Raw genomic sequence first — 25,860 nt, 5'->3', positions numbered from 1 at the left:
TTGATAGCTAATAAGATCTGAGTTGTAATGGAAGGCTTACTCACACTCCTTACATTCATGAAGAATCTCTCCAGGAAGAATTGTGATGTACATAAAGTAGTGTTGTCAGTCCAAAGGCCTTCCTATATACATTACACTCACAAGGTTCCTAGCCAGAATGAATTCTTTGATGCTGAACAAGATACTTCTTCAGTGTGAAGGTCTTCCCACATTCATTGCATTCATAAGGTCTCTCTCCAGTATGAATGCTCTGATGTTGAGTAAGATCTACAGTCCGGCGGAAGGCCTTTCCACACACAATACATTCAAAAGGTTTCTCTCCTGTGTGAATTCTTTGATGTGGAATAAGTTCTGAGTTGTAGTGGAAAGCCTTCCCACACTCCTTACATTCATAAAGAATCTCTCCAGTATGAATTCTCTGATGCACAGTAAGACGTGCCTTCATCCTGAAGGCCTTCCCACATACAGTACATTCATAAGGTTTCTCTCCAGTATGAATTCTTTGATGTAGAATAAGTGCTGAGTTGTAGTGGAAAGCCTTCCCACACTCCTTACATTCAAAAAGCATCTCTCCAGTATGAATTTTTTGATGCACAGTAAGTTGTGCCTTCCTCTTGAAGGCCTTCCCACATTCACTACATTCATAAGGTTTCTCCCCAGTATGAATTCTCTGATGCACAGTAAGATGTGGCTTCCTCCTGAAGGCCTTCCCACAGACAATACATTCATAAGGTTTCTCTCCAGTATGAATTCTTTGATGTCGAATAAGTTCTGAGTTGTAGTGAAAAGCCTTCCCACACTCCTTACATTCATAAAGAATCTCTCCAGTATGAATTCTCTGATGCACAGTAAGTTGTGTCTTACTCCTGAAAGCCTTCTCACATTCAGTACATTCATAAGGTTTCTCTCCAGTATGAATTCTTTGATGTAGAATAAGTGCTGAATTGTAGTGGAAAGCCTTACCACACTCCTTACATTCAAAAAGAATGTCTCCAGTATGAATTCTCTGATGCACAGTAAGATGAGCCCTCCTTCTGAAGGCTTTTCCACATTCACTACACACATAAGGTTTCTTTCCATTAAGTTGTTTGCTCTCTGAAAGGAAGAATAAAGAGCTGATTAACTGCCTTTTTTGTCCTTCCTTTTCCCAAGGTTCCTGGTGGCTCAAAGGTTTTAGAGCTATTCTAATAGACCTTCCCACTTGAGAAAACTGTTACTGATCTTTCAATAAGGATCAATTTATCTTGTGAAAGTATAAAGACTCAAACCTAACATATGTAAATGAATTGATGGAATGAAATTACCTGGAAGATGAATAAGTCCTTACTCTACTCTAAATGACTGACATATGAATGGAATAAGGAAATGAAAGACTATCCACAAAACATAAATGATTTGAGAGCTTGCAAATATATCCTTAGCATATCAGGTGAAAATAGAAAGGGAAGGAGAATGGGGGCGGAGCCAAGATGGCAGCTGGAAAGCAGGGACTAGCATGAGCTCCCCACCAAGTCCCTCCAGAAACCTATAAAAAATGGCTCTGAACCAATTCTAGAACTGGAGAACCCACAAAACAGCAGAGGGAAGCAGGGCTCCAGCCCAGGACATCGTGGATGGTCTCTGGGTGAGGTCTATCCTGCACGGAGCTGGGAGCAGAGGGGAGCCAAGGGGAGCCGAGCCCAGTGTGAGCGGCGCGGAACAACCAGACCGGGAGCCGGGTGGAGCATGCCCCAGCACCCTGAATCAGTGAGCTGCAGCAGTTACCAGACTTCTCCACTCACAAACACCAAAGACAACAGAGAAGGTTAGTGGGAAAAGCTGTGGGAGTGGAAGGAGTTCGAGGTTGCGCTACCGCCCTGGGGGCAGCGGAGGTGTGGCAGCTACAGAAGTACAGCTGCAGTTGCTTCCGGCCCCAGGCCTACCTGGTGGGAGGAATTAAGTGGCGGATCAGAGCAGGAGTGAAGAGCCTGCTGAAGATCTAAGTCCAGTCTGGGTTGGGGGTTTTTGGGGAAGGAGGAGTGCTGGTGTAGCAGAACTGACGCATCCCCCCCAAACGTAGAACATAGAACTCTTTAGTCTACAAGCAGTCATACCCCGCTGAAAAACTCAAGGGTCAAGTTAGTTGGCTTGGAATATGGCCAGGCAGTGAAAACACACCCAGATTCAGTCTCAGACTTTGGATTCTTTCTTTGGTGACAAAGAAGACCAAAACATACAGACAGAAGAAGTTAACAAAGTCAAAGAGCCTACAACAAAAGCCTCCAAGAAAAACATGAACTGGTTCTCAGGAAGAGCTCAAAAAGGATTTGGAAAAGCAAGTTAGAGAAGTAAAGGAAAAACTGGGAAGAGAAATGAGAAGGATGCGAGAAAACCATGAAAAACAAGTCAATGACTTGCTAAAGGAGACCCAAAAAAATACTGAAAAATATACTGAAGAAAATAACACCTTAAAAAATAGACTAACTCAAATGGCAAAAGAGCTCCAAAAAGCCAATGAGGAGAAGAATGCCTTGAAAGGCAGAATTAGCCAAATGGAAAAGGAGGTCCAAAAGACCACTGAAGAAAATACTACCTTAAAAATTAGATTGGAGCAAGTAGAAGGGAGTGACTTGATGAGAAATCAAGATATTACAAAACAGAACCAAAGGAACGAAAAAATGGAAGCCACTGTGAAATATCTCATTGGAAAAACCACTGACCTGGAAAATAGATCCAGGAGAAATAATTTTTTTTTAATTTAAATTTATTTATTTGACATATTTAGTTTTCAGCATTGATTTTCACAATAGTTCAAATTACAAATTTTCTCCCCATTTCTACCCTCCCCGCCCAGTCCAAGATGGCTTATATTCTGGTTGCCCTGTTCCCCAGTCAGCCCTCCCCTCTATCACCCCCCTCCCCTCTCATCCCCTTTTCCCTTCCTTTCTTGTAGGGCAAGATAAATTTCTACGCCCCATTGCCTGTGTATCTTATTTTTTAGTTGCATACAAAAACTTTTTTTGTTTTTGAACATCTGATTTTCAAACTTTGAGTTCCAAATTCTCTCCCCTCTTCCCTTCCCACCCACCCTCCCTAAGAAGTCGAGCAATTCAACCTAGGCCACATGTGTATCATTATGTATAACCCTTCCATAATACTCATGTTGTGAAAGACTAACTACATTTTGCTCCTTCCCAACCCATCCCGCTTTATTGAATTTTCTCCCTTGACCCTGTCCCCTTTCCAAAGTGTTTGTTTTTGATTACCTTCACCCCCATCTGCCCTCCCCTCCATCATCCCCCCCCTTTTATTTTTTTTTCTTCCTCCCTCTTCTTTCCTGTGGGGTAAGATACACAACTGAGTATGTATGGTATTCCCTCCTCAGGCCAAATCTGATGAGTGCAAGGTTCACTCATTCCCCCTTCACCTGCCCTCTCCCCTCCTCCCACAGAACTGCTTCCTCTTGCCACCTTTATGTGAGATAATCCACCCCATTCTATCTCTCCCTATCTCCCTCTCTCAGTATGATGCTCTCTCATCCCTTAATTTCATTTTATTTCTTTTAGATATCTTCCCTTCATCTTCAACTCACCCTGTGTCACACATATATATATACACATAGATATATACATACATATACATTCACTTATATATATATACATAAACATATATATATATATATATATATATATATATATATATATATATATATATGCATATTCCCTTCAGCTACCCTAATACTGAGGTCTCATGAATCATCCATGTCCTCTTTCCATGTAGGAATGTAAACAAAACAGTTCAACTTTAGTAAGTCCCTTGCAAATTCTGTTTCTTGATTACCTTTTCATGCTTCTCTTGATTCTTATGTTTGAAAGTCAAATTTTCTATTCAGTTCTGGTCTTTTCACTGAGAAAGCTTGAAAGTCCTCTATTTTATTGAAAATCCATATTTTGCCTTGGAGCATGATACTCAGTGTTGCTGGGTAGGTGATTCGAGGTTTTAATCCTACCTCCATTGACCTCCGGAATATCGCATTCCAAGCCCTTCGATCTCTTAATGTAGAAGCTGCCAGATCCTGGGTTATTCTGATTGGGTTTCCACAATACTCAAATTGTTCTTTCTGGCTACTTGCAATATTTTCTCCTTGATCTGGGAGCTCTGGAATTTGGCGACAATATTCCTAGGAGATTTCTTTTTTGGATCTATTTGAGGAGGCGATCGATGGATTCTTTCAATTTCTATTTTGCCCCGTGGCTCTAGAATATCAGGGCAGTTCTCCTTCATAATTTCTTGAAAGATGATATCTAGGCTCTTTTTTTGATCATGGCTTTCAGGTAGTCCAATAATTTTTAAATTATCTCTCCTGGATCTATTTTCCAGGTCAGTGGTTTTTCCAAGGAGATATTTCACATTGTCTTCCATTTTTTCATTCCTTTGGTTCTGTTTTATAATATCCTGGTTTCTCATAAAGTCACTAGCTTCCACTTGCTCCAGTCTAATTTTTAAAGTAGTATTTTCTTCAGTGGTCTTTTGGACCTCCTTTTCCATTTGGCTAATTCTGCCTTTCAAGGCATTCTTCTCCTCATTGGCTTTTTGGAGCTCTTTTGCCATTTCAGTTAATCTGTTTTTTAAGGTGTTGTTTTCTTCAGTGTATTTTTCAGTATTTTTTTGGGTCTTCTTTAGCAAGTCATTGACTTGTTTTTCATGGTTTTCTCGCATCCTTCTCATTTCTCTTCCCAATTTTTCCTCTACTTCTCTAACTTGCTTTTCCAAATCCTTTTTGAGCTCTTCCATGGCCTGGGACCAGTTCATGTTTTTCTTGGAGGTTTCTGTTGTAGGCTCTTTGACTTTATTAATTTCTTCTGTCTGTATGTTTTGGTCTTCGTTGTCAGCAAAGAAAGAATGCAGAGTCTGAGACTGAATCTCGGTGCGTTTTCGCTGCCTGGCCATAATCCCAGCCAACTAACTTGACCTTTGAGTTTTTCAGTGGGGTATGACTGCTTGTAGACTACAGAGTTCTATGTTCCACGTTTGGGGGGGAGGTGCCAGCTCTGCCGCACCAGCACTGCTCCTTCCCCAAGGACCCCCAACCCGAACTGGGCTCAGATCTTCGGCAGGCTGTGCACCCCTGCTCTGATCCGCCACTTAATTCCTCCCACCAGGTGGGCCTGGGGCCGGAAGTAACAACAGCTGTAGCTGCACCACCTCCGCTGCCCCCAGGGCTGGAAGCCGAACCAGGAACTCCTTCCACTGCCACAGCTTTTCCCACTAACCTTCTCAGCAGTCTTTGGTGTTTGTGGGTTGAGAAGTCTCGTAACTGCCGCAGCTCACTGAATCAGGGCGCTAGGGCCCCCTCCGCCCGGCTTCTGGTCTCGATGGTCCAAGTCGCTCAGGCTGGGCTCTGCTCCACTCCGTTCCCAGCTCCCAGCTCCGTGCGGGATAGACCTCACCCAGAGACCATCCAGGCTGTCCTGGGCTGGAGCCCTGCTTCCCTCTGCTGTTCTGTGGGTTCTGCCGTTCTAGAATTGGTTCAGAGCCATTTTTTATAGGTTTTTGGAGGGGCTTGGCAGGGAGCTCAGGCTGGTCCCTGCTTTCCAGCTGCCATCTTGGCTCCGCCCCCCCAGGAGAAATAATTTAAAAATTATTGGACTACCTGAAAGCCATGATCAAAAAAAGAGCCTAGATATCATCCTTCAAGAAATTATCAAGGAGAACAGCCCTGATATTCTAGAGCCACAGGGAAAAATAGAAATTGAAAGAATCCATCGATCACCTCCTGAAATAGATCCCAAAAAGAAATCTCCTAAGAATATTGTTGCCCAATTCCAGGGTTCCCAGATCAAGGAGAAAATACTGTAAGCAGCCAGAAAGAAACAATTTGAGTATTGTGGAAACACAATCAGAATGACCCAAGATCTGGCAGCTTCAACATTAAGAGATCAAAGGGCTTGGAATACGATATTCCGGAGGTCAATGGAGCTAGGATTAAAACCAAGAATCACCTACCCAGCAAAACTGAGTATCATGCTCCAAGGCAAAATATAGACTTTCAATAAAATAGAGGACTTTCAAGCTTTCTCAGTGAAAAGACCAGAGCTGAATAGAAAATTTGACTTTCAAACACAAGAATCAAGAGAAACATGAAAAGGTAATCAAGAAAAAGAACAAGAAAAAAAATTGCAAGGGACTTACTAAAGTTGAACTGTTTTGTTTACATTCCTACATGGAAAGATGATGTGTATGATTCATGAGACCTCAGTATTAGGGTAGCTGAAGGCAATATGCATATATATATGTATAAGTGAATGTGTATGTATGTATACATGTATGTATATATATATGGAGAGAGAGAGAGAGCGGACACAGGGTGAGTTGAAGATGAAGGGAAGATATCTAAAGGAAATAAAATCAAATTAAGGGATGAGAGAGGAATTTATTGAGAGAGGGAGATAGGGAGAGATAGAATGGGGTAAATTATCTCGCATAAAAGTGGCAAGAAAAAGCAGTTCTGTAGGAAGAGAAGAGAAGGCAGGTGAGGGGGGGAATGAGTGAATCTTGCTCTCATCAGAATTGACCTGAGGAGGGAATACCATACATACTCAATTGGGTATCTTACCCCACAGGAAAGAAGAAGGAAGAAGATAAAAAGGGGGGGGGGGATGATAGAAAGGAGGGCAGATGGGGGTGGAGGTAATCAAAAACAAACACTTTTGAAAGGGGACAGGGTCAATGGAGAAAATTCAATAAAGGGGGATAGGTTAGGAAGGAGCAAAATATAGTTAGTCTTTCACAACATGAGTACTGTGGAAGGGTTATACATAATGATACACATGTAGCCTATGTTGAATTGCTTGACTTCTTAGGGAGGGTGGGCAGGAAGGGAAGAGGGGAGAGAATTTGGAACTCAAAGCTTTAAAAACAGATGTTAAAAAAACAAAAAAGAAAAGTTCTTCCATGCAACTAGAAAATCAGATACACAGGCAACGGGGGGTAGAAATTCATCTTGCCCTACAAGAAAGGAAGGGAAAAGGGGATGGAAGGGGAGTGGGGTGACAGAAGGGAGGGCTGACTGGGGAACAGGGCAACCAGAATATACGCCATCTTGGAATGGGGAGGAGGGTAGAAATGGGGAGAAAATTTGTAATTCAAACTCTTGTGAAAATCAATGCTGAAAACTAAATATACTAAATAAATTTAAAAAAAGAAAAAAATAGAAAGGGAAAAAACAATGAAAAAAAAGAACTGATGAGTTTGGAGTGAGAAGTAGAGATAGAAAGAGACATGAAGTAAACAGAAGAAATAAGAGGAAAGGAGGTAACATCAGACAATTGTTGCTATACATTTTTTCTAAAACTCCAACATAGTTATTTTGTAAGGAATTGATTCAAATTTGTAAGAGTAAGATTCAATTCCAAAAAGGTAAATGATCAAGACATACAGGCATTTTTAACAAGACAAATAATTAATAATTACTAGAAGTATTACTGAAACTCCTGTAATCACAGAAATAAAAATGAAAGCAATTTGGAGGCATTACCAAATAGCTGTCAGATTAGCAAAGATACTTTAAAATGATAACAAATTTGGGAGTTATGTAGAAATAGGTACTTATTAAGCTGTGCTACCATATTTTCTGAAAATTAACATAGCAATTTAAGCTAGATCTCCAAAACTGATCATATCCTTTGATCCAGTGATCCCACTACTGGGTCAGCATCCTCAAAATGTTGTTGAAAGCAAACAAAGAGCTCTCTTTTAAAAATCCACAGTAGGTTTTTGTGAAATAGCAAAACACTGAAAACCTATAGGTTCAAAAATGGGGTTATGGCTAAACAAGTCCTGTCATATAAACATATTACTGTACGAATATAATTTCGAAGCATAAAGGAAAACATTCTGTTGTAAAAATGGTAGACTGAAGAAAGGGGAACTGATTTATGATTAACTATTTTAAAAAGGAACAGGAGCAAAGCAATATAATCATAAAAACAAAACAAGAAAATATCAGAAGGGGACTCAGAAGTGAAAAGGGTATACTGTTAATATCTAAATATGTTTATCTTAAAAGGGAGAATGAATTGATGGAAATGAGGTAGGAAAATGCCTGCTTAAGATGAGACAATTTTCAATCAACATACGAGAAATACCTACCCCATTCTGAGGCAACAACATTCTTTGAGAGTAGAGATACATGTGAGTAAAGAGAAGAATAAAAGAGAAACTTCTTGAGTTAAAAAGTGACATTTTAAAGTCTCAGCTTCTCTTACCAGGCCAAAGAAGCTTTAATAAGACCACCTTTTTCAACATTTTATAAAAGCTTTGACCTAAAATGACCAATACAGCTGTATTTTGCAGTGCCTGATTTTTATAGTCACCTGTACAGCTCCTTCTTGGAATATCTGCCCCTGGCATCCAAGATGCTTCCTTTCTTTCCAACTGGTAGATCACATCTGGTTTACAAACTGCAAATCCTGTTAGTTGAAAATGAAAAAGTGCAAGAAACAGTTATTTTGGAATTCCATCATACTTCTTCAAACTCTTAGTAGAATGGTAGGGGGAATAAAGAGAATGTATCAAGGACACTGGCTATGTTAGTTAATTTTGTCTCATTTTATTTTTTCAACCTGAGGAGGCTCAATGGGCTATCTAGAGGGAAAGGTAGGATTCTGGATTTTTTAGATGGGATAGGGATAGGCAAGGGAAAAAATGACTTTTTTTTTTAAAGCATTCATGAAACAATAAAAGAATTAAAAATTAGTTCAAGGTCTCTTTGGGAAAAAAAAAAAGTAGACATGCTAGGAAGACCCAAAGATAGTTACAAAGGACCACTGAAGGATATTTTATATTATGAGGGAATGGGTTACAAAAAGGGACTTAGGAAAATTAGTTCATTTGATTCACTCCCTGTTTAGATGATACTTACACTGAGGTTAAACAGAAAATTGTGGATTTGAAGCAACAGAGTGAAGAAGATACACTCTCAAGAATAACAAGTAAAGACCTTTTTCCTAGAAACAGGTAGCACAAGTACTCTGTCTCTTGGCAACAAAAGGATTAGGAATAACTTCCTTTAGTATGCCAAAGAGTAAACTGTTAAAATCCTGAAAGTCTCCATAGTATGTATCAAGACTCCAATGGGGTAGCTGTTCTTACCCAAAGAAACCAAATTCCCATAGTTCTCCAGCATCACATCCCTGTATAACTTTTTCTGAGATGGGTTCAATTGTACCCACTCCTCCCAGGTGAATTCCACAGCCACATCCTTGAATGTCACTGATTCCTGAAACACCAAAAATATTTGTGCTTACCCAGGTATAGCTCTGGTTTTGTTTTTGTTTTTAGTTTTAGACTTAAATACTAAAACTTATATACACAAGAGAAAAGAAAAATAAACATTACAAACTTAAATACTGAAACAAATACAAAATAAGGGAAAAATATGTCATGTGCACAGCAGAACATAAGAGAGGATTTGAAACATATAGCAATAAATTTCCATTTCAGGAAAGCCTGTATAATAAATATTACATGTTGTGTTGAGTTTTCCACCTTTTCTTTGCTTCCTTGTAAGTTTTCTTTGGTTCTCTGTTGTGTACTTTGTTCTTTTTCCCCTCCTCCCCACACCAGGCTACAATTAAGCACGGATATATTTATATAGATATACACAGATATATATATATATGTATATATATATATATACACACATACACATGTATGCAAATACATAGACATACACTTTCCCTGACAAATTCTACTCTTGATCTTTATGTTTGTGCATATCGCTTATTTCATATCCCTCCTGACTCCTCTAATTTACTTTTACCCATTAACTTGCCCTCCTATTACTTAACCTACACCCCTCCAGGAATCCCTGCCCTACCCTCCCACTTCCATTAATCTAAACACCCTTTGTAGACCCCTCCTCAAACCATTCTGAACCCCCAAGACCTGAGAAAGGCTTAAACATGGACTGGCCAATCAGGAGAGCCATTGTGGCCCACTCTGAGTTTATCTATGATAATGTTTTGTGTGCTCTGGCATAACAGTTAGGCTTTGCTCTCTGAATGAACTCAAAATGCCCCTTCCTGTGTAAGCAAGTACAAGGCCAGATGAAGCTGACCAGGGGCATTCTTCTGTTTATGACTACCAAAGACAAGGCACCTTGAACCAGACACTATGTTAAATAACAGGACTTTTCTTATGTTTTCTTATGTCATGTTAATAGTAAAAGAAACACAGACATCCTGGATCTGTAATTTCAACTGACATCTTGACATTCTCTGATCTTATTGTATTTACAACCTATCCAGTTAAGAAATTCCTTTCTCATGTCATGGTTAACTATAATTTTGGCTGAGGTAGGCATCCCGAGCCAAGAAAGGAGGGAAGGGTGAGAGGGAATTGCTCTGAAGGTATAAGGTCTCTTTTGTCTGTCCATCCTTGGGTTCACTGTCTTACAATGAGCTCCCATACATATCTCTATGTGCATGTTCCACACACTTGGAGAGAAATAAACACACACATGCAGTCCAATTTTGTTTGTCTAAGAACAAACTTAGTAATAGTTGACATTTTCTATACCTCCCTTTAACATATTCCCTCAGCCTCCTCTGTAGAGATCCCTCCCTGATCCCCTCCCCTATCCCCTTAGTGTTTTATTTCTTTCTGAATTTAGACTTTTATATTATTCTAGATATGTATGTATTGTTCCCTCTTGAACCTATTCCCAATGAAAGCAGGTTTCCAGATCTAACAGCCCTCTTCTCCCCCATCTTATTCCTCTGTATCTACTCTTCCTCTTGACCTCATTTATACAAGATAATTACTCTTTTCAGCTTTTTCCTAAATGGTTTTACTTTTTAAAGTCCTATCATACTCAGGTCTACCTCAATCTTTCTTACAAACTACCCAATTATAAATAACAATCTTAGATATAGGTTTTACATTTTACATACATAAAAGGGAAGCAGTCTGTCCTTATTGATTACCTTGTAATTAGTCTTAGGTATGTACCTTATATTTCTCTTGGCTCTTGTATGTCATATCTTCTATTAAGTTCAGGTTTTTTTTTTTTAAATAAAGTCCTAAAACTCTGACAATTCATTAAATGTCAGTTTTTTTAAATTCAGGATTATGCTTACCTTTGCTGGGTTTATTTTCAGCCAGAATCCCGGTTCTTTTGCTCTTCATTATATAATGTTCCAGGACCTGTGGTCTTTTAGTGTTTCCACTGCTAGGTTTTGTGTGTTTCTAATTGTAGCACTGCCATATTTAAATTGTTTTTTCTTGTTGCTCATAATGTTTTATCCTTGAGCTGGGGGTTTCAGAATTTGACTATAATATTCCTAAGGGTTTTCCTCATAAGATCTCTTCCAGGTGGTGATAGGTGGATTTTTTCTATTTCTACATTTCCCTCTTGTCCTAATTGTTCAGGACAATTTTCCTTATTTCTCGTATTATTGTATGTATATATTAATATTGTATATTATCATTATGTCAAGATTCTTTTTAGCATAGCTTTCAGATAGTGTGATTAATCTTACGTTTTCTCTTCTTGATCTGTTCTCCAGATCAATTGTTTTTCTTATGAGATATTTCATATTCTCTTCTATTTTTTCATTCTTTATATGTTGTTTTATTATTTCTTGATCTCTTTTTTTTTCCAAACACTGACGGACTTTATTGTGGGGGGAGTCCCTCCTGGGGCCCCACCTTTTAAATAAAAAAAGTGCATAGAAAAGAAGAGATTTAGAAACCTTTGTACAATATATCCACATCCTGGACCCTGCAGGCAGGTGGTAACTGGAAGGGGCAGGCAGGGCTCCCTGGGGACACGTGCGGAGGTTGGGGAGGGGGGAGATAAGATAGTAAGGTATGCGGGTGGGGTCCCCTCAGGGCCAGGCCAGGGGCCCACAGCTTGGGGGTCAGTTGAGGAAGCGTGACAGCGCTTGGCCCCACAGTTGTGGGGCAGCTTATTGCTGGCATCCTCGATGGGGAACTCGTAGTCATAGGTGAGTTCCTCCCCACTGAAGATGCGGAAGAGAGCGAAGATCATGATGTGCTTCTGGCCCTCCACATGGATCACCCTCGAGAAGCAGTTGGGCTCACACGAGTGGTTGATGAAATGCGCGGCATTGCCGTGCATGGTGGCGTCCATCACGCCAAAGTCGTCCAGCACCCGATGCCCTTCCCATCGTAGTACTTCTCCCGCTTGTCCGTGAGCACTGAGTGGATGACTACGTCCGAAGTACTCGATGACCATCTCCCCAGCATCGATGTTGCGTTTACAAAACAAGCCTCAGCCATGGATGGCTGATCTGTAGACCCCCACAGCCTCTTTGGATGTCTTCTTAAGGTGATGGAAGCGCATGGCCATGGGCAGCTCCAAACTGGTGGCACGCCTGGTAGACCTGAGCTGCACCTCATTCTCCTCCTCATCACAGGCAGCCCCCTCAGGCAGCACTCGATGCTGGGATGCCAGGAAGTTGAACATGTCGAAGGTGCATTTCCAGAGGTTGACTTCTGCCCGGGCAGCACTGTGAGCATTCAGGGGAGGCTCTTCTTGCCCTTCCCCTTGCTGGTTGTATCGGAACTTGTAGTGGTGGCAGTGCTGGGCCCCTGGCAGCTGCTCAGCCAGGAAGATCACAGCATCATGGTGGATCCCCAAGAGCTGTGCACCACTCATCCCACTGAAGGAGGTGCCTGAGCCGGGCATGACCCCAGGCCTCCTGGACCTTCTCAATCAACGCCTGCCATGCCCCCTCCAAGCCCCCTCAGCTTCCACACTGAAGCTATCTTCACTGCTGATCTCAAAGTGAAAGTGGGGCCCTGCCTGCCTGGGATCCTAGTTCTCCTTGTCTTCAGGGGATGGAGGATCATCCTCTGAACTGGATGCCTCACCTGAGTAGTGGTGCCACTGGGGCTCAAGCAGCAGGTCTGGGGGGCCATCAGAGACCTTGGGGAAGCTACAGTCCAGCAGCAGTAGCAATGGGGCCTGATCAGGAAGGGTCGTGGGACTTTCTCCCCCACGAGGTTCCCCAGGAGCATCCAGGTCAAGGACTCCCTGGACAGTGGGTGTTTTCATCCGTACTCTGCTCAATCCACTGCCCAAGGCCCCCACTGATGGGGGGGTTCCTCTTGGGGGACTCCCCCTCCCCATCCAGCTGGGGGGTCTTGTTTGGGGGGGTGGGGTGCTGAGGTGCTGCGGCCAGCAAAGGTCAACACCCTCTTGACTCGAATGGCTAGGCGCCGGGGGGGGGGCAGGGACTGGGGGGCCCACTGCTCAGCACCAGGGTCAGCGATGGGGGAGGTGGAGGTGGGGGGCGCACCACCCCCACCACAGGCAGCACACTCAGCAAGGGCCCAGGTATGAGACCCCAGGCTGGGGTGGCAGTAGGAGGGGTTGGTGGAAGCCATTTTGGCAGAGGTGGGACTGGCTCACTCTCCCTTGCCATATTTCTTGATCTCTTATAACTTCGCTGGCTTCCCCTTGCCCAATTCTGATTTTCTAGGAGTCATTTTCTTCCTTAAGATTCTGGATCTCCTGTTCTAAATGGTTGACTTTCCTTTCATAATCTTATTGTTTTTCCTGGATTGTTCTTTTTTTTTCTATAAGCTTTTCCTCAATCTCTCTTATTTGATTTTTAAAATCTTTTTTAAGTTCTTCTATGAATTCTTTTTGGGCAGGTGACCACTTGATGTTCCTCTTTGTGGTAGAAGAGGGTTTATTTGCTTCAGTATCCTTTGAAGAGAAACCTTGATCTTTTCTATTCCCATAGTAACTCCCTATGGTTGGATTCTTTCTCCTTTGCCTGTGCATTTTTTTAAAAAATTCACACTAGCTTAGTTCTTTTTCATCACCTCTAGTCCTGCAGTATGGGTGATGGTGCCTCTGGCCTCAGATCCTCATTCAGTTTTCCCCTCTGGCCTAGAATTGAAACCAAGACCTCCAGCCTCCTTGAAAGTGCCCATACCTAGCAGCACCCCCACTCCACTGCTTCTGTACTCACCTGATGTGTGCTAGTTCTTCTTGCCCCCAGCAGCATCTCCTCAGAACAGCTGGGTCTGCTGTTCCTTATCAGCACAGGTTCCCTCAATCTTCTCCAGCTCAGATACCCAACTCCCTTCACTGTGCTCGGGGGTAAAAGTTCCTGTGGCTGGGGCTGAGGCAGCCTCCCAACCCAGCTAACCAAAGGGCTTGTCACTTGTTGTTTAAGCAAACCCTAGGCCTGCTAGTGTTCATTCTTCACAGGGACCAAAACTCATCCTGGAATCTGTCTTCAGATCTTCTCCAATCACCCCAGGAGGACTTCTCTTATGCCCCTACTTTTATTTATTTGTACCATTCTATGTTCGCCTGAGGTACTATTTTATCACTTTTGTGGGGGAAAAATCTTGAAGGGTTGGAATTTTCTGACCTACTCTGCCATCTTCTCATAATCCTCTCCACCTTTGTTTTGAAGTTCTAATGTAAGCTCACTGACAATAGGGAAAGCTTCATTTAAATATTTGCAACCCAGTACAGTGCCTGGGCCATAGAAGGCACTTAAGAATTCATCTTCCATTAGACTTCAAGCTTTTTAAAAGCAGGAGCTACTTTTTCCCTTATTTCCTTAGCACTCAGCACAATGCCTGGCAAACAGTAGGTGCTTAATAAGTGCTTATTGTTGTTAATGGATCCAATGACATTGATTTAAGCTTCGTTTTCTACAATGTGCACCCAAGGCTCCTACTTCAGCCCTAAGCTGAAGCAGTAATATGACTATTTCCTTAAAAATAAAATAGTTGGGGGGGGGGGGCGGAGCCAAGATGGTGGTCAGAAAACAGGGACTTCCTTCAGCTCTCCCCCAAATACCTCCAAACACCTGTAAAAATGACTAAACAAATTCTAGAGCTACAGAACCCACAAAATAACAGAGAGAAACAAGTCTCCAGCCTAAGACAGCCTGGATGGTCACTGGGAAGGGTTTATCACACCATGCAGGGAGTGAAGCACACAGCCCAGCATCAGCCACACCAGGACAGACCAGGCCTGAGTAGACCAGGCAGAGCAGGCCTCAGGGCACTGAATCATTGGCAGCTGTGGCAGTTTCCAGACTTCTCAACCTATAAACGCCAAAGACAACTTAGCATGTCAGTGGGAAAACTGTTAGACCTGGGCAGTGTGGCCCTAGCCCCAAGGTAGTAGAGGTGGCTGCAGCAGCAGCAGCAGCAGCAGCGGTGGCAGTTGCTTCTGGAGCTCCAGGCCCACAGATGGTGTAGGGAATAAAGCAGCTGATCAGAACAGGAACACAGGGATCTCTTTGCTGGCACTGAGGCAGCATTCTCTTGCTTTGCCCTCCTTGGATCTGAATCACAGTCCTGGCTGGCAGTCCTTGAAGGAGGGGGAGCACTGGGGTGGCAGAGCCTGTGGTGGCTGTGGAGAGGGAGTCCTCCTGGTAGTTACACAGCAGAAAGGAGGGCTTGTACTCACAGACCAGAGCACAGGCCAGAAGAGGAGTATCATACCATCTCAGAAAAGAAGTTACTTTGAAAACAGCAGCGCAAAACCCCTGAAGCTTGGGACAGAGTACTCTCCAGCATGAAAGCAGTCACACCCTGACAAAGAGCTCAAAAGTCAAGTAATTGGCTGGGAAAATGAGCAGTCAGTGTAAAAGGACTCAGACTATAGAACCGTACTTTGGTGACAAAGAAGAACAAAACATATAGCCAAGCTGAATATCCCCAGTTCCTTCCACCAACCAGTTTGGTCTCTTCACCACTAAGATAGTTGCCTTCCTCTCTTCATTCAATCATAGTGCTTCTCAAAATGTGGTGCTCTGAAATGAACACAATCGTGTTCAATGCTCTTGAAGCAATGAGAGCAAAGGATAAGCACAAGGGACTACTATCTCCTGTCTGCAACGATATGTGAAAAAAAGGGTTTGTTTGTTTTTTACAGCTGGAAAGGGTGTTAAAGAACCATTACTTTCCAATTAATATACTTAAAGCTAGAAGAGACTTTAGAGTCCAACTTTCTCATTTTACAAATTAGGGAATGAGGCCCAGAGAGGCAAAGTGACTTGTTCAAGGTCAAAAGGGGAGTAAACAGCAAATCTGCATTTGAGACCAGGTCTTCCTAACTTCAAATCCAAAGCTGTTTTTCAGCGTATCATGTTGCCATACCTTTTCTCTATAACCAGAACAAAGGCACAATTAAGTTTATACACAAAATCATTTATAAGAGCACTCTTTGGAGCAGCAATGAACTAGCAACAAATTGAATTCTCATGAATAAAGAATGGCTAGATAAAAAATGGCATATGAATACAACGGACTATTATTATTCAGTAAGAAATGACAAATATGAGGAATTCTAAGAAGCAGTGGAAGATGCATATTAACTGATGCAGTGTGAAATAAGCAGAGCCAACCGAACTATAAAATATATTATTCTATTAAAATATACTACTTTTAAAAAATGGAAAAGATGCTGAACTTTAAGTAATTGAAAAGATGTTGTAACTTCTCATAATATAGAAGATGGAGACCACCAAAGGAGAATATTGTATGAATTATCAGGTAGAGTCACCAAATGGACATTTTTGTAATCATTTTTCTTTGGTATAAAGCAGGGTAAAATTTGGACTGTGGAGGAGAGACTTTTTCCAGAAATGATTGGTGAAACAGCAAAAAACACTGCAGAAAAAAAAAAAACCCAGCCTTTTCTAATTGTTCCCTAACCATTCATTTAGCAATATAATCTAGGAATTTGCCAGAATTTGAAATCACTGGTCTAGATTTTGCAGCATGCATCTATTTTTTGAAACCTGGCATATGTCCCCTTTTCTAGTCCTGTGGCATCTCCTCCATGCTCCAAGATCTTTCAGGAATACATGAATTTCCTACACAAACACATTACAATTCCCATCACAACAGCTGGATCCTGTCTATCTCCTTTTACTTGTGGTATCCACTTCCTGTTGAAAATTTTGGGGCAATCATTCCCAGTTCAAAGATAACCATTCTTCAAAGAGAAAACTAAAACCAAGGAAGATTTTATTTTTTTAGCCTTCTTGCAAGATCCTTCCTTATCATTATCATCTCATCCATGCCTAAACATGGTCCTCATTACTCTCTTATCTCTTCCTGCTAGGTTTTGCTGGTAGTGCATAGAAATGCTGATGATTTATGTGGGTTTATTTTATACCCTGCAACTTTGCTATAAAGTTCATTGTTTCAGCTCATTTTTTTAGTTGATTCTCTAGAGTAACTGGAGTATACCATCATATCATTGGCAAAGATAGTTTTGTTTCCTTGCTGCTTATTTTTATTCCTTTATTTTTTTTCTTGTCTTACTACCATAGCTAGCATTTCTAGAACAATATAAAATAATAGTGATGATAATGGCCATCCCGATCTTAATGGGGAGGCTTCAAGTTTATCCCCATGCTCTTAGTTTTAGATAGATACTATTTATCCTTTTCAAGAAAGCTCAATTTATTCCTATGCTTTCTAGTGTTTTCAATAGGAATGGGTGTTGTTTTGGTCAAAAGCTTTTTGTGCATCTCTTGACAAATTATATGACTTTTGTTGTTTTTGTTATTGATATGCTCACAGACTACGCTCTTAATCATTATCATCTCCTACATACTATTTAATTAATGATTAGAAACTCAGACCCAGGTTCCATGATAGCTATGGCCTAGAGCAGTAGGCACCAGTGTTTCCCAAGTAACCTCTTTCTGCACCACCATAGACATAATGGGCTTTGTTCTTATGACAATCTTTGAATGCCTTGCATCACTCATACCACTTGGCATATGGTTGTCACTCCAAGAGAAGTGTATTTCTTGCTCTTTTCATTTGTTTCATCCATCATATAAGAACTTAAACACAAAGAATTCCATACTTCCGCAATGCCTGATAAAATAATGATTTCCAATAATGATTCCATGAATGCCTAAGGAACAAAACAATGACTACAAGGATCAGGCTAAAATCCTGAAACTAATGAATACAAATATTCTGGAAAGCATAAATAAGTAAGGTGCAAATCTAAACCCCCAGGGACCCCAAACTAAATAAATGAAGCTAAAGGTTACCATCATAATAATAGAATTTGAAGAAGTATGTATTAGGCCCTGATTATTCCAAACTGTTCATCAAGCTTTTCACAATGTTGTAAGTTGGAAAAATATCATAGCTAAGAAGTTCCCTCTGTCCATTTCCCCCTGTAGGAAATTTTTTTTTAATAATATTAGTAATAGCTTTCAAAACTGCCCAACTGAGCTTGGTTTTTTTCTTTATTGCATGCTTTAAATACCAGATAAAATTTTTTTGTAATTAGATGCCCAGGATCTCTGTGAATCAACTGGTGCCTCTCACTGAAATTGCTTGCATTCTGACTAAAGACTGAAAGACTTTAAACACAAAATCTAGACTAAAGTTTGATTCGTCCCACAAATTAACACTGAAACTGAAAGCCCAAGGAGAGCCAAGTGATACAAAGGAAAATATTAGAGACCACTACAAGATTTTTTTATATCCTTCCTTCTCTGAATGCTTAAGGCCTCTAAGAATCCCACTGGAAATTGAAACTTGGCTTCCCTGTAGTACTGACACCCCAATTCAACCAGTAGTCTTAGTCTCCTCTGGTGTTGGACTAGAAAGTGAGAAACATGGGGGCAGTTCATGGTATTTGTCAAAGTTTTGGATTCCAAACAGCTCTAATACACTCAGCATATGATCGCTGCAAAGTTGCTTCCTCTCCCCAAACCTCAGTATCCTTATTTGTTAAATGGTATTATTAACATCTATCAGTTTTTTCAAGGAAAATGTTTTAAAATCTTAAATCAGGATACATTTGATGCTATTACTCTACTTCCTTTGAAACAGCAAGATTAGTACAGACTATACAGTAGCCTTGAATAGGTGAACAAATGAATATGTAAAAGTTGGGTGAAAAGGGCACTAATCACTCAGGAAGCACTTCATGTGAAGAATATCACTTAGGAGGGCTGTGTTGGGTCATAGAGGGCTTGATTTTTGGAATCCCAGTCATGGACAGGCTTATATGATTTGAGGTTTATATACTTGTGAGGAAATCTTGGTGCTCTTACTCTGGGAGGATCCTGGCTTTGACTCATTGCTCAATCACTTCCATTGTCAGAGCCTTAGCTTGCTCTTTAGTAATCTACAAGTATTTATTAAGTACCCACCATGGGAAGGGTACTATGCTAGGTATAGGGGTCATAAAAGAAGATAAAATATTTCCTAACCTTTAGGAGTCTACATTCTTCAGATGGAAACAAAATTCACACATATGGTATTATAAATACAAAACATATACAAAGTGTGAGGTGGAGCAAAGATGGCAGAGTAGAGGGAGCTTTCTCAAATTTTTCCAAAATTCCTCTCCTAAAAACTTTAAAATAATGCACCAAATCAAATTCTGGAATGGCACAGCCAACAAAACATCACTGAGATCTTTTTTCAGCCCAAGACTACTTAGGGGATCAGGAGTGGCCTGTGATAGTGGGTTGAGGGCTGGTCTAGAGTACACAGGGCAGTAACACTAGCTGTGGGCCTTGGAGATGGGGAAAGTTAGGACAGCAGCAGCAAGTTTCTCTGGTACAAGCCTCATTTCTAAAATATATTGGAAACTGGGCCAAATTTATAAAAATAACCATTTTCCAATTTAAAAATGATCAAAGCTATGAACAGACACTTTTCAGAGAAAACCAAAGCTATCAACAGTCATATGAAAAAATGTTCTAATAACTAGAGGAATGCAAATTAAAGCAACTCAGAGATACCACTTCATACCTATCAGATTGGCTAACATGACAGAAAAAGAAAATGTAAATGCTGGAAGAGATGTAGAAAAAATAGGTACACTAATGACCTGCTGGTGGAGTTGTGAACTGACCCAACTATTCTGAAGAACAATTTAGAACTATGCTCAAAAGACTATGAAACTTTATATACTAGCAATCTCTCCATTAGGTCTAGATCCCAAAGAGATAAAAGAAAACAGGAAAGGAACTAAATGTACAAAAATATTGATAGCAGCTTTTTATGGTGATAAGGATTAGAACTTAAACGGATGTCCATGAACTGGGGAATGACTGAGTAATATGTGGCATATGACTGTGATGGAATACTATTGTGCACTAAGAAATGAAAAGGGGGTTGGTTTCAGAAAAACCAAGGAAGACTTCTATGAACTGAGGCAAAGTGAAGTGAGCAGAATCAGGACAACACTGTACATGTAACAGGAATATTGTAACAATGATCAGCTGTGAAAGGTTTAGCTTCTCTGATCTATATAATGATCCGTGAAAATTCCAAAGGACTCATGATGAAAAATGAAGAGAGAATTGATGAACTTAGTGCACTTTAAAGCATAATTTGCTTTGTTTTTTAACATGACTAATGTTGAAATGTTTTGCATGACATCATATGCATAATGGGTATCTTGTTGCTTGCCTTCTCAATGGTTGGGGAAGGGGCTGGAAGTAGGGAAAGAATTTGGAAATCAAAATTTTTAAATGTTTTAAAAAACAAAATAAGGTAACTTTTTGTTGGGTGGGGAAATCTCTATGGTATCTTTTAACTCCGTACAATTTGCTGATGGCCACAATTTCTAGGGTTATGGCATATTGGAAAGAAAGTATCCCGAGCAGCACGTGGCACTCACCTGTCCAGGCCTGGCTGTCAGCACAGGAGCCATTCCCTCTTCCTCAAGGCTCCCACTTAGTAGGGCAGGGCAGAGGTCACAAGAGGCAGAGGTTCTGGGGAGGAAAGGAGAACCACGAGAATGAGGTCTGCCCTGCTCAGGTACTAGAAATCCCCACTTCTACCCTGGGGGCGGGGGTCCTGGAAGAGGGTTATGGCGCTGGGGGCGGAAGGGGCAAGAAGGAAAGTTACTTCCCTCTTGGGGAAGGGGGGCAGATAGGAAACTGTCATTTCTCTCCGAGAGGAGGGTGCAGAAAGTCATTTCTCTCCGGGGAGAGAGGGGGGAGGGGCCGGGGCGCGCTGTCTCTGGGCCAACATCTTTTTAGAGACAAAACTGGAGAACAGACAAACAGATGGCACTTTTGCGAGGAAGGCAAGGGTCATCCCCAGCATCAGAGGCTTCCCGGAGGAGGAACGGTTCTGGAGGACGAAGAGGATGCTGGGAGGAGGAAATGAGGCGTCAGCGAAATCTAGACCAAAGACTGAACCTACATCGAATTCAATCCCTAAGACTCTGCAACAGAGGAAGGACTGAGGCCTAGGGCGTCAGGACTTGCCCAAGGGTCATATAGCAAGGGTATGTCTGAGGCTGCATTTGAATCTGGTTCCGCCTCCAGAGTCCATCTTCCCCCCTCCTATCCCCACCCCCACGCCATCCGCCGTATCCACCTCTGCGCATGCGCCACCCACAGGCCACTGTAAGCGCCTGGAAGACTCCCGTCGCCCTCTGGTGGACGCTCCTCCACTAGACTCCCCCTCCGTGCTGCGGACCCGCCACACCCGAACAACCGGCCTTCAGATAGGTTTGGCCCCGCTTTCAGCTCCTGCTCCCCCCATCACAGGTCGGTTAAGGACTGAGATGGGGAAGCGGATACAAGAAAGCCTGGAAGCGGGCGAGGCGGAAGTGACGTAAGAGAGAAGGCCCAGCCTTCTCCCTACACTTTGGGATATACTCACAGGGCGAGCATGGCCTTCTGGGAAACGTAGTCTGGATGCTGCTGTACCTTTTGCGCATGCCTAAGACTCCAGGACCGAGGTCTGGAATGCGGTCCTGCCTTACTGCCTGCCCCTCACTTCCCGGCTTTTCCTGCCTTGGAGCCTCGCCCTTTCCGCTCCTCCCCCCATCTCGCACTTGGTCTTCCCATCCAAATGGCCACGGGGAGTCACGAATTCTGGGGTCTCATAACTGGAGGGGCCGTTGGGCTCATCAGAATCTGGTCCATCCCCGCAGACTCTCACACTAGCCGCCTGTTTACTCCCGCAGCCAGTCAGCAACAGTATGCAAGCTCTAATTGAATGCTTCCTGTGTGCTGGGCTAAATGATGAGGACACGAAGGGAAGCGGGAGTTGTCCGGTGGATGCCCAGAGGGCTTGCTAACCTTAGGGATTCAGAAGATGCTGGAGGACCAGGACGAAAGTGGGCACCGGCCAGGCAGGAGAGGTCGAGGGCGGAAGAGCTTGCTTCGGTTTAGTTTTTTTTTTTTTTTGAAAGCTATGTTGGGAAAAAGCTGGTTGAGTGATTGTTGTACTTCGTACACAACGAGAACCAATGTCAGGGTAAGTGTACAGTGTGTCCAGCTGTGGCTGATCACACCAGTAGGAGCTTGGAAGTCCCACATTTTGGGCACAAATAGTCCATATGAACATTTGGAATGAAGATGTCTAAGTTTGGGCATCTCATTTATTTTGTGCTACTACAATTCTGCTTTGCACATAGAGTATAGCACCTTCTCTGATGTGGGCACACCATGCTGGGTAGTCCTGTGCCAGCATCTCCCACGTGTCACAATCGATCCCAAGGTTCTTCAGAGAGTCCTTGAGACTATCCTATCGCTTCCGATCTCCATGTGTGCACTTGCCTCATGTAGGTTCTCTGTAAAATATTCTTTTAGACAATGTTAAGTCCAGCATTCAAACAACATGGCTAGCCCATCAGAGTTAGTCTCTATGAAGTAGGGTTTGAATGCTTGGCAGTTTGGTTCAAGAAATGACCTCAGTGCCCAGTACCTTATTTTGCCAGGTGATCTTCAGAATCTTCCTAAGACAGTTCAAATAGAAGAGATTCAGTTTCCTAGCATGAAACTAGTACTACTGTCCAAGTCTCACAGGCATACAATGAGGTCAGCACAGTGGCTCTGTAGAACTTCAGTTTGGTAGACAGTCTAACACCTCTTCTCTCTTCTTTCCTTTAGAGGCTCCCAAATGTTGAGGCAGTTCTGGCAACGTGTGCATCATCCTCATTATCTGTTTTACATCAATGGAAAGTATACTGCCAAGGCAAGTAAACTTATCCACAGCACTCAAAAGTTCTCTCTCATCTGTACGAGGAAGGCCCACTCCTTATGGACACACCATTTCCCTACTTGTACAGTTCCCCATTCCCCAGCCATTGGTGTATACCCATAGGTCATGAATTCTTCATCTCCTTGAAATTCTAACATGGTTTCTCATATAGATTCTAGGGGAAGTATCAAAACCAGAAACAGTCAAAAGGAAGACTCATAGCCTGGGGGTATTCAGCTTGAAATTTGTGAGGCAACTTCTTTATCTGGGTATGGTACCTCATAACTTTTGACCAGTTTAGAGAGCTTTCAGCCTACTTTTAGCAGAGTGAGATATTCTAGTCCATGCCTCTTATCATAAGAATGGAGATGGCCAGATGGTGGTCCTGAGGAGACAAAGCCACAAAACTGGTACCAGAGAGAAACAGTGACGAAGAGCAAAGCAACTCCCCACAGAGATAACGTATCTTGCTTGTCAGGAGGGAGAAGATGGAATCCCAAGCCTTGACTGACTCCTTCTGACATCCTAACTCTCTTAAGAATCTCTTTTCTAGTATATAATCTTGATAATACATCACAGAGCACAGGGATGCTCATACTGAGGAAGGGGATAACTTTGTTATCCTGTGTGCAGATTTTCTTGAAAGTAACCCCCAGATTCTAGTGCTGATATAGAATAGACTCTATGGGCATTGAAGTCAATGGTTGATGTGAACAAGAAAATCAAATAGAGTTGTGAAAAGAGGGAAGAAGGATCTCTATTGTAGCTAAGCAGAGTTAATAGAGGGAAAAGATCCCTTAGGGTGTTGATTCACTTTAAAATGCTTCCCCCCTAAATTACCAGCATTAGAAATTTTTTAAAGTTGCATGCACATGACTTTTGTATTTGGGGGTGGGGGAGCAAGGCAATTGGGGTTAAGTGACTTGCCCAAGGTCACACAGCTAGTAAGTGTCAAGGATACAAGGCTGGATTTGAACTCAGTTCCTCCTGACTTCTGGGCTGGTGCTCTCTCCACCATGCCACCTAGCTACCCCTACCTTTGTATTTAAGATATATTTTATATGGAAAGAGAGTTCAGTTGGTGGGGGTGAGCAAAGGAGGTGAGCAAACTCTCTGACTAGAAGTTCAGCTTTTTGCCCACAGGGCATACTGTTTTTCTGGCTCTCATTCCCCACCTTCATTCTATTTCTGGTGTTCAGAGTGCTTATTAATGAGCTTGTCACTGTGCACTCCAGGGATCGGCATTGGGCAGGACATAGATAGAGTCGAGATGGAGTCACCTGCTCAGTTCTTCTGCTTCCTACTGCTCTGACTTCCAGATAAGGAGGGAGAACATGAAGTGGTCATGAGCTCACAATCATTATTTTATTCTCATTTTTACATCATCTAAAGCTCATTTGTGAGCTTCGTTCTTTATTTGTTACAATTATTTATTAATGTTCTCATTTATTTGAGTGTACAGTACTTATAGTCAAGTAATATCAGTCCCACTGGGTTTTTTTGAAAGCCAGTGAGGTAAAGGGTAGCTAGGTGGTACGGTGGATAAAGCATTGGGCTTGGAAGCAGGAAGTTTTTTGTTTTGTTTTGTTGTTTCAGGAAGATATGGTTTAAAATCTTGCCTCAGACACTTACTAGCTGTGTGAACCTGGGCAAGTCACTTAACCCTGTTTGCCTCAGTTGCTCAACTGTAAAATGGGGACACACTGGAGAAGGAAATGGCAAACCACTCCATTGTCTTTGCCAAGAAAACCCCAAGGACAAGTCCATCAGGACACAAAGAATTGGACATGACTGAACAACACTGAGATAAAATTGGTTAATGCTTGGTAACATTTGTGTTTTCTTTCTCATTTTAGATGCCAGAGGAAATTGTGTTTACTCAATCTTCATTTCTTTGTCTGTATCCCCCAGGGAGAGAATCACCATATCGTGAATGGCCAATCAGTGCAAAAACACTACATACTGATGTTGGTACCAGTAGAAACCAAGAAAGGCCCCTCCAAGCTTCTCATCTATAGCACATCCAGCCTGATCTCTGGGGTCCCTGTTTGGTTCAGTGGCAATGGGTCTGGCCAGATTTTTTTCCTCATAATCAGCAGTTTGGAAGTTAAAGATGTTGCAGTCTACTACTGTCAACCACGGGTGACTCCCCTCCTGTAGTGTTCCATCATGGTACACAAATCTCCCTGGGCAGTTTCAGCTGCTTAGGGGAGTACCTGCTTTCTCTGGAATCCCCCAGGGAAGAGAAGCCACTGATCTCTGTGCTGTACTGAGGTCAGCTGGAAACCCCTCATCCCACAATGCCCCAGGAAGCACATTATTGAGATAATTTCATCATCCCATAAGATCTCATCCCTTTTGGGACTCCACCTCATAACTAACCTGGCCTCTCTGACTGAAAGATAAGGCCTTGGATTCCAGTCCTTCATTTAAGGAGAGAGCCTGGCTCAGACAATGCTTCATTTCTCACCTGATTGCACTCCTTGGGGAATTCTCTGAGTTCTCTACCATGTCCCTACATAGGGTACCTTCCCCACAAACTCGTTTTTCAGCTGCTGCTTCTGTTTTGTCTTCCTCTATTAGCTTGTAAGCTCCATGAGGTTAAGAACTGTCTTTTTCATATTTGTACCCCTCGTATTTGTTTAATGCCTAGCACATACTAAGTGCTTAATAAATATTTATTGATAATGATTGATTGATCCCTTTCTCTACCAGAGTCCATGCTACCTTGGCATTCATACTCCACATTCTACAGCTAAGGCAGGGCTGAGAGCTAAAATTGCAATGTGGAAATTTCAGGGTAATACATGATTTGCTGACATTGAGAATTTGCTTAAAATTGTTCAGTCTGCATCTCCACATTTACATTGGGGGAAGTGG

General features: G+C 42.1%; 1 protein-coding gene and 1 gene segment (V, D, J or C); one reads left to right on the top strand and one right to left on the bottom strand.

Moving 5' to 3' along the window:
• Positions 1 to 21,411, bottom strand: LOC118841581 (zinc finger protein 331-like). Its single transcript, XM_036749122.1, has 5 exons — positions 21,367 to 21,411; positions 20,660 to 20,753; positions 9,133 to 9,259; positions 8,355 to 8,450; positions 1 to 1,095 (listed from the first exon to the last, which is right to left on the bottom strand). Exons 2-5 carry the CDS (start codon positions 20,690 to 20,692, stop codon positions 149 to 151), a joined length of 1,203 nt encoding a protein of 400 aa, XP_036605017.1. The 5' UTR covers positions 20,693 to 20,753; positions 21,367 to 21,411; the 3' UTR covers positions 1 to 148.
• Positions 21,412 to 21,855: 444 nt separating this feature from the next.
• LOC118844767 lies at positions 21,856 to 25,603 on the top strand. The segment is given in 3 exon segments: positions 21,856 to 22,254; positions 22,890 to 22,974; positions 24,892 to 25,603. Coding segments are annotated over 3 exon segments (342 nt in total).
• Positions 25,604 to 25,860: the final 257 nt, after the last annotated feature.

The sequence above is a fragment of the Trichosurus vulpecula genome, chromosome 3 (genome assembly GCF_011100635.1).
Source record: "Trichosurus vulpecula isolate mTriVul1 chromosome 3, mTriVul1.pri, whole genome shotgun sequence".
NCBI classification, from domain to species: Eukaryota; Metazoa; Chordata; class Mammalia; order Diprotodontia; family Phalangeridae; genus Trichosurus; species Trichosurus vulpecula.
Note: the sequence above shows the minus strand (reverse complement) of the source record. Positions and strands in the feature narration are given on the sequence as shown.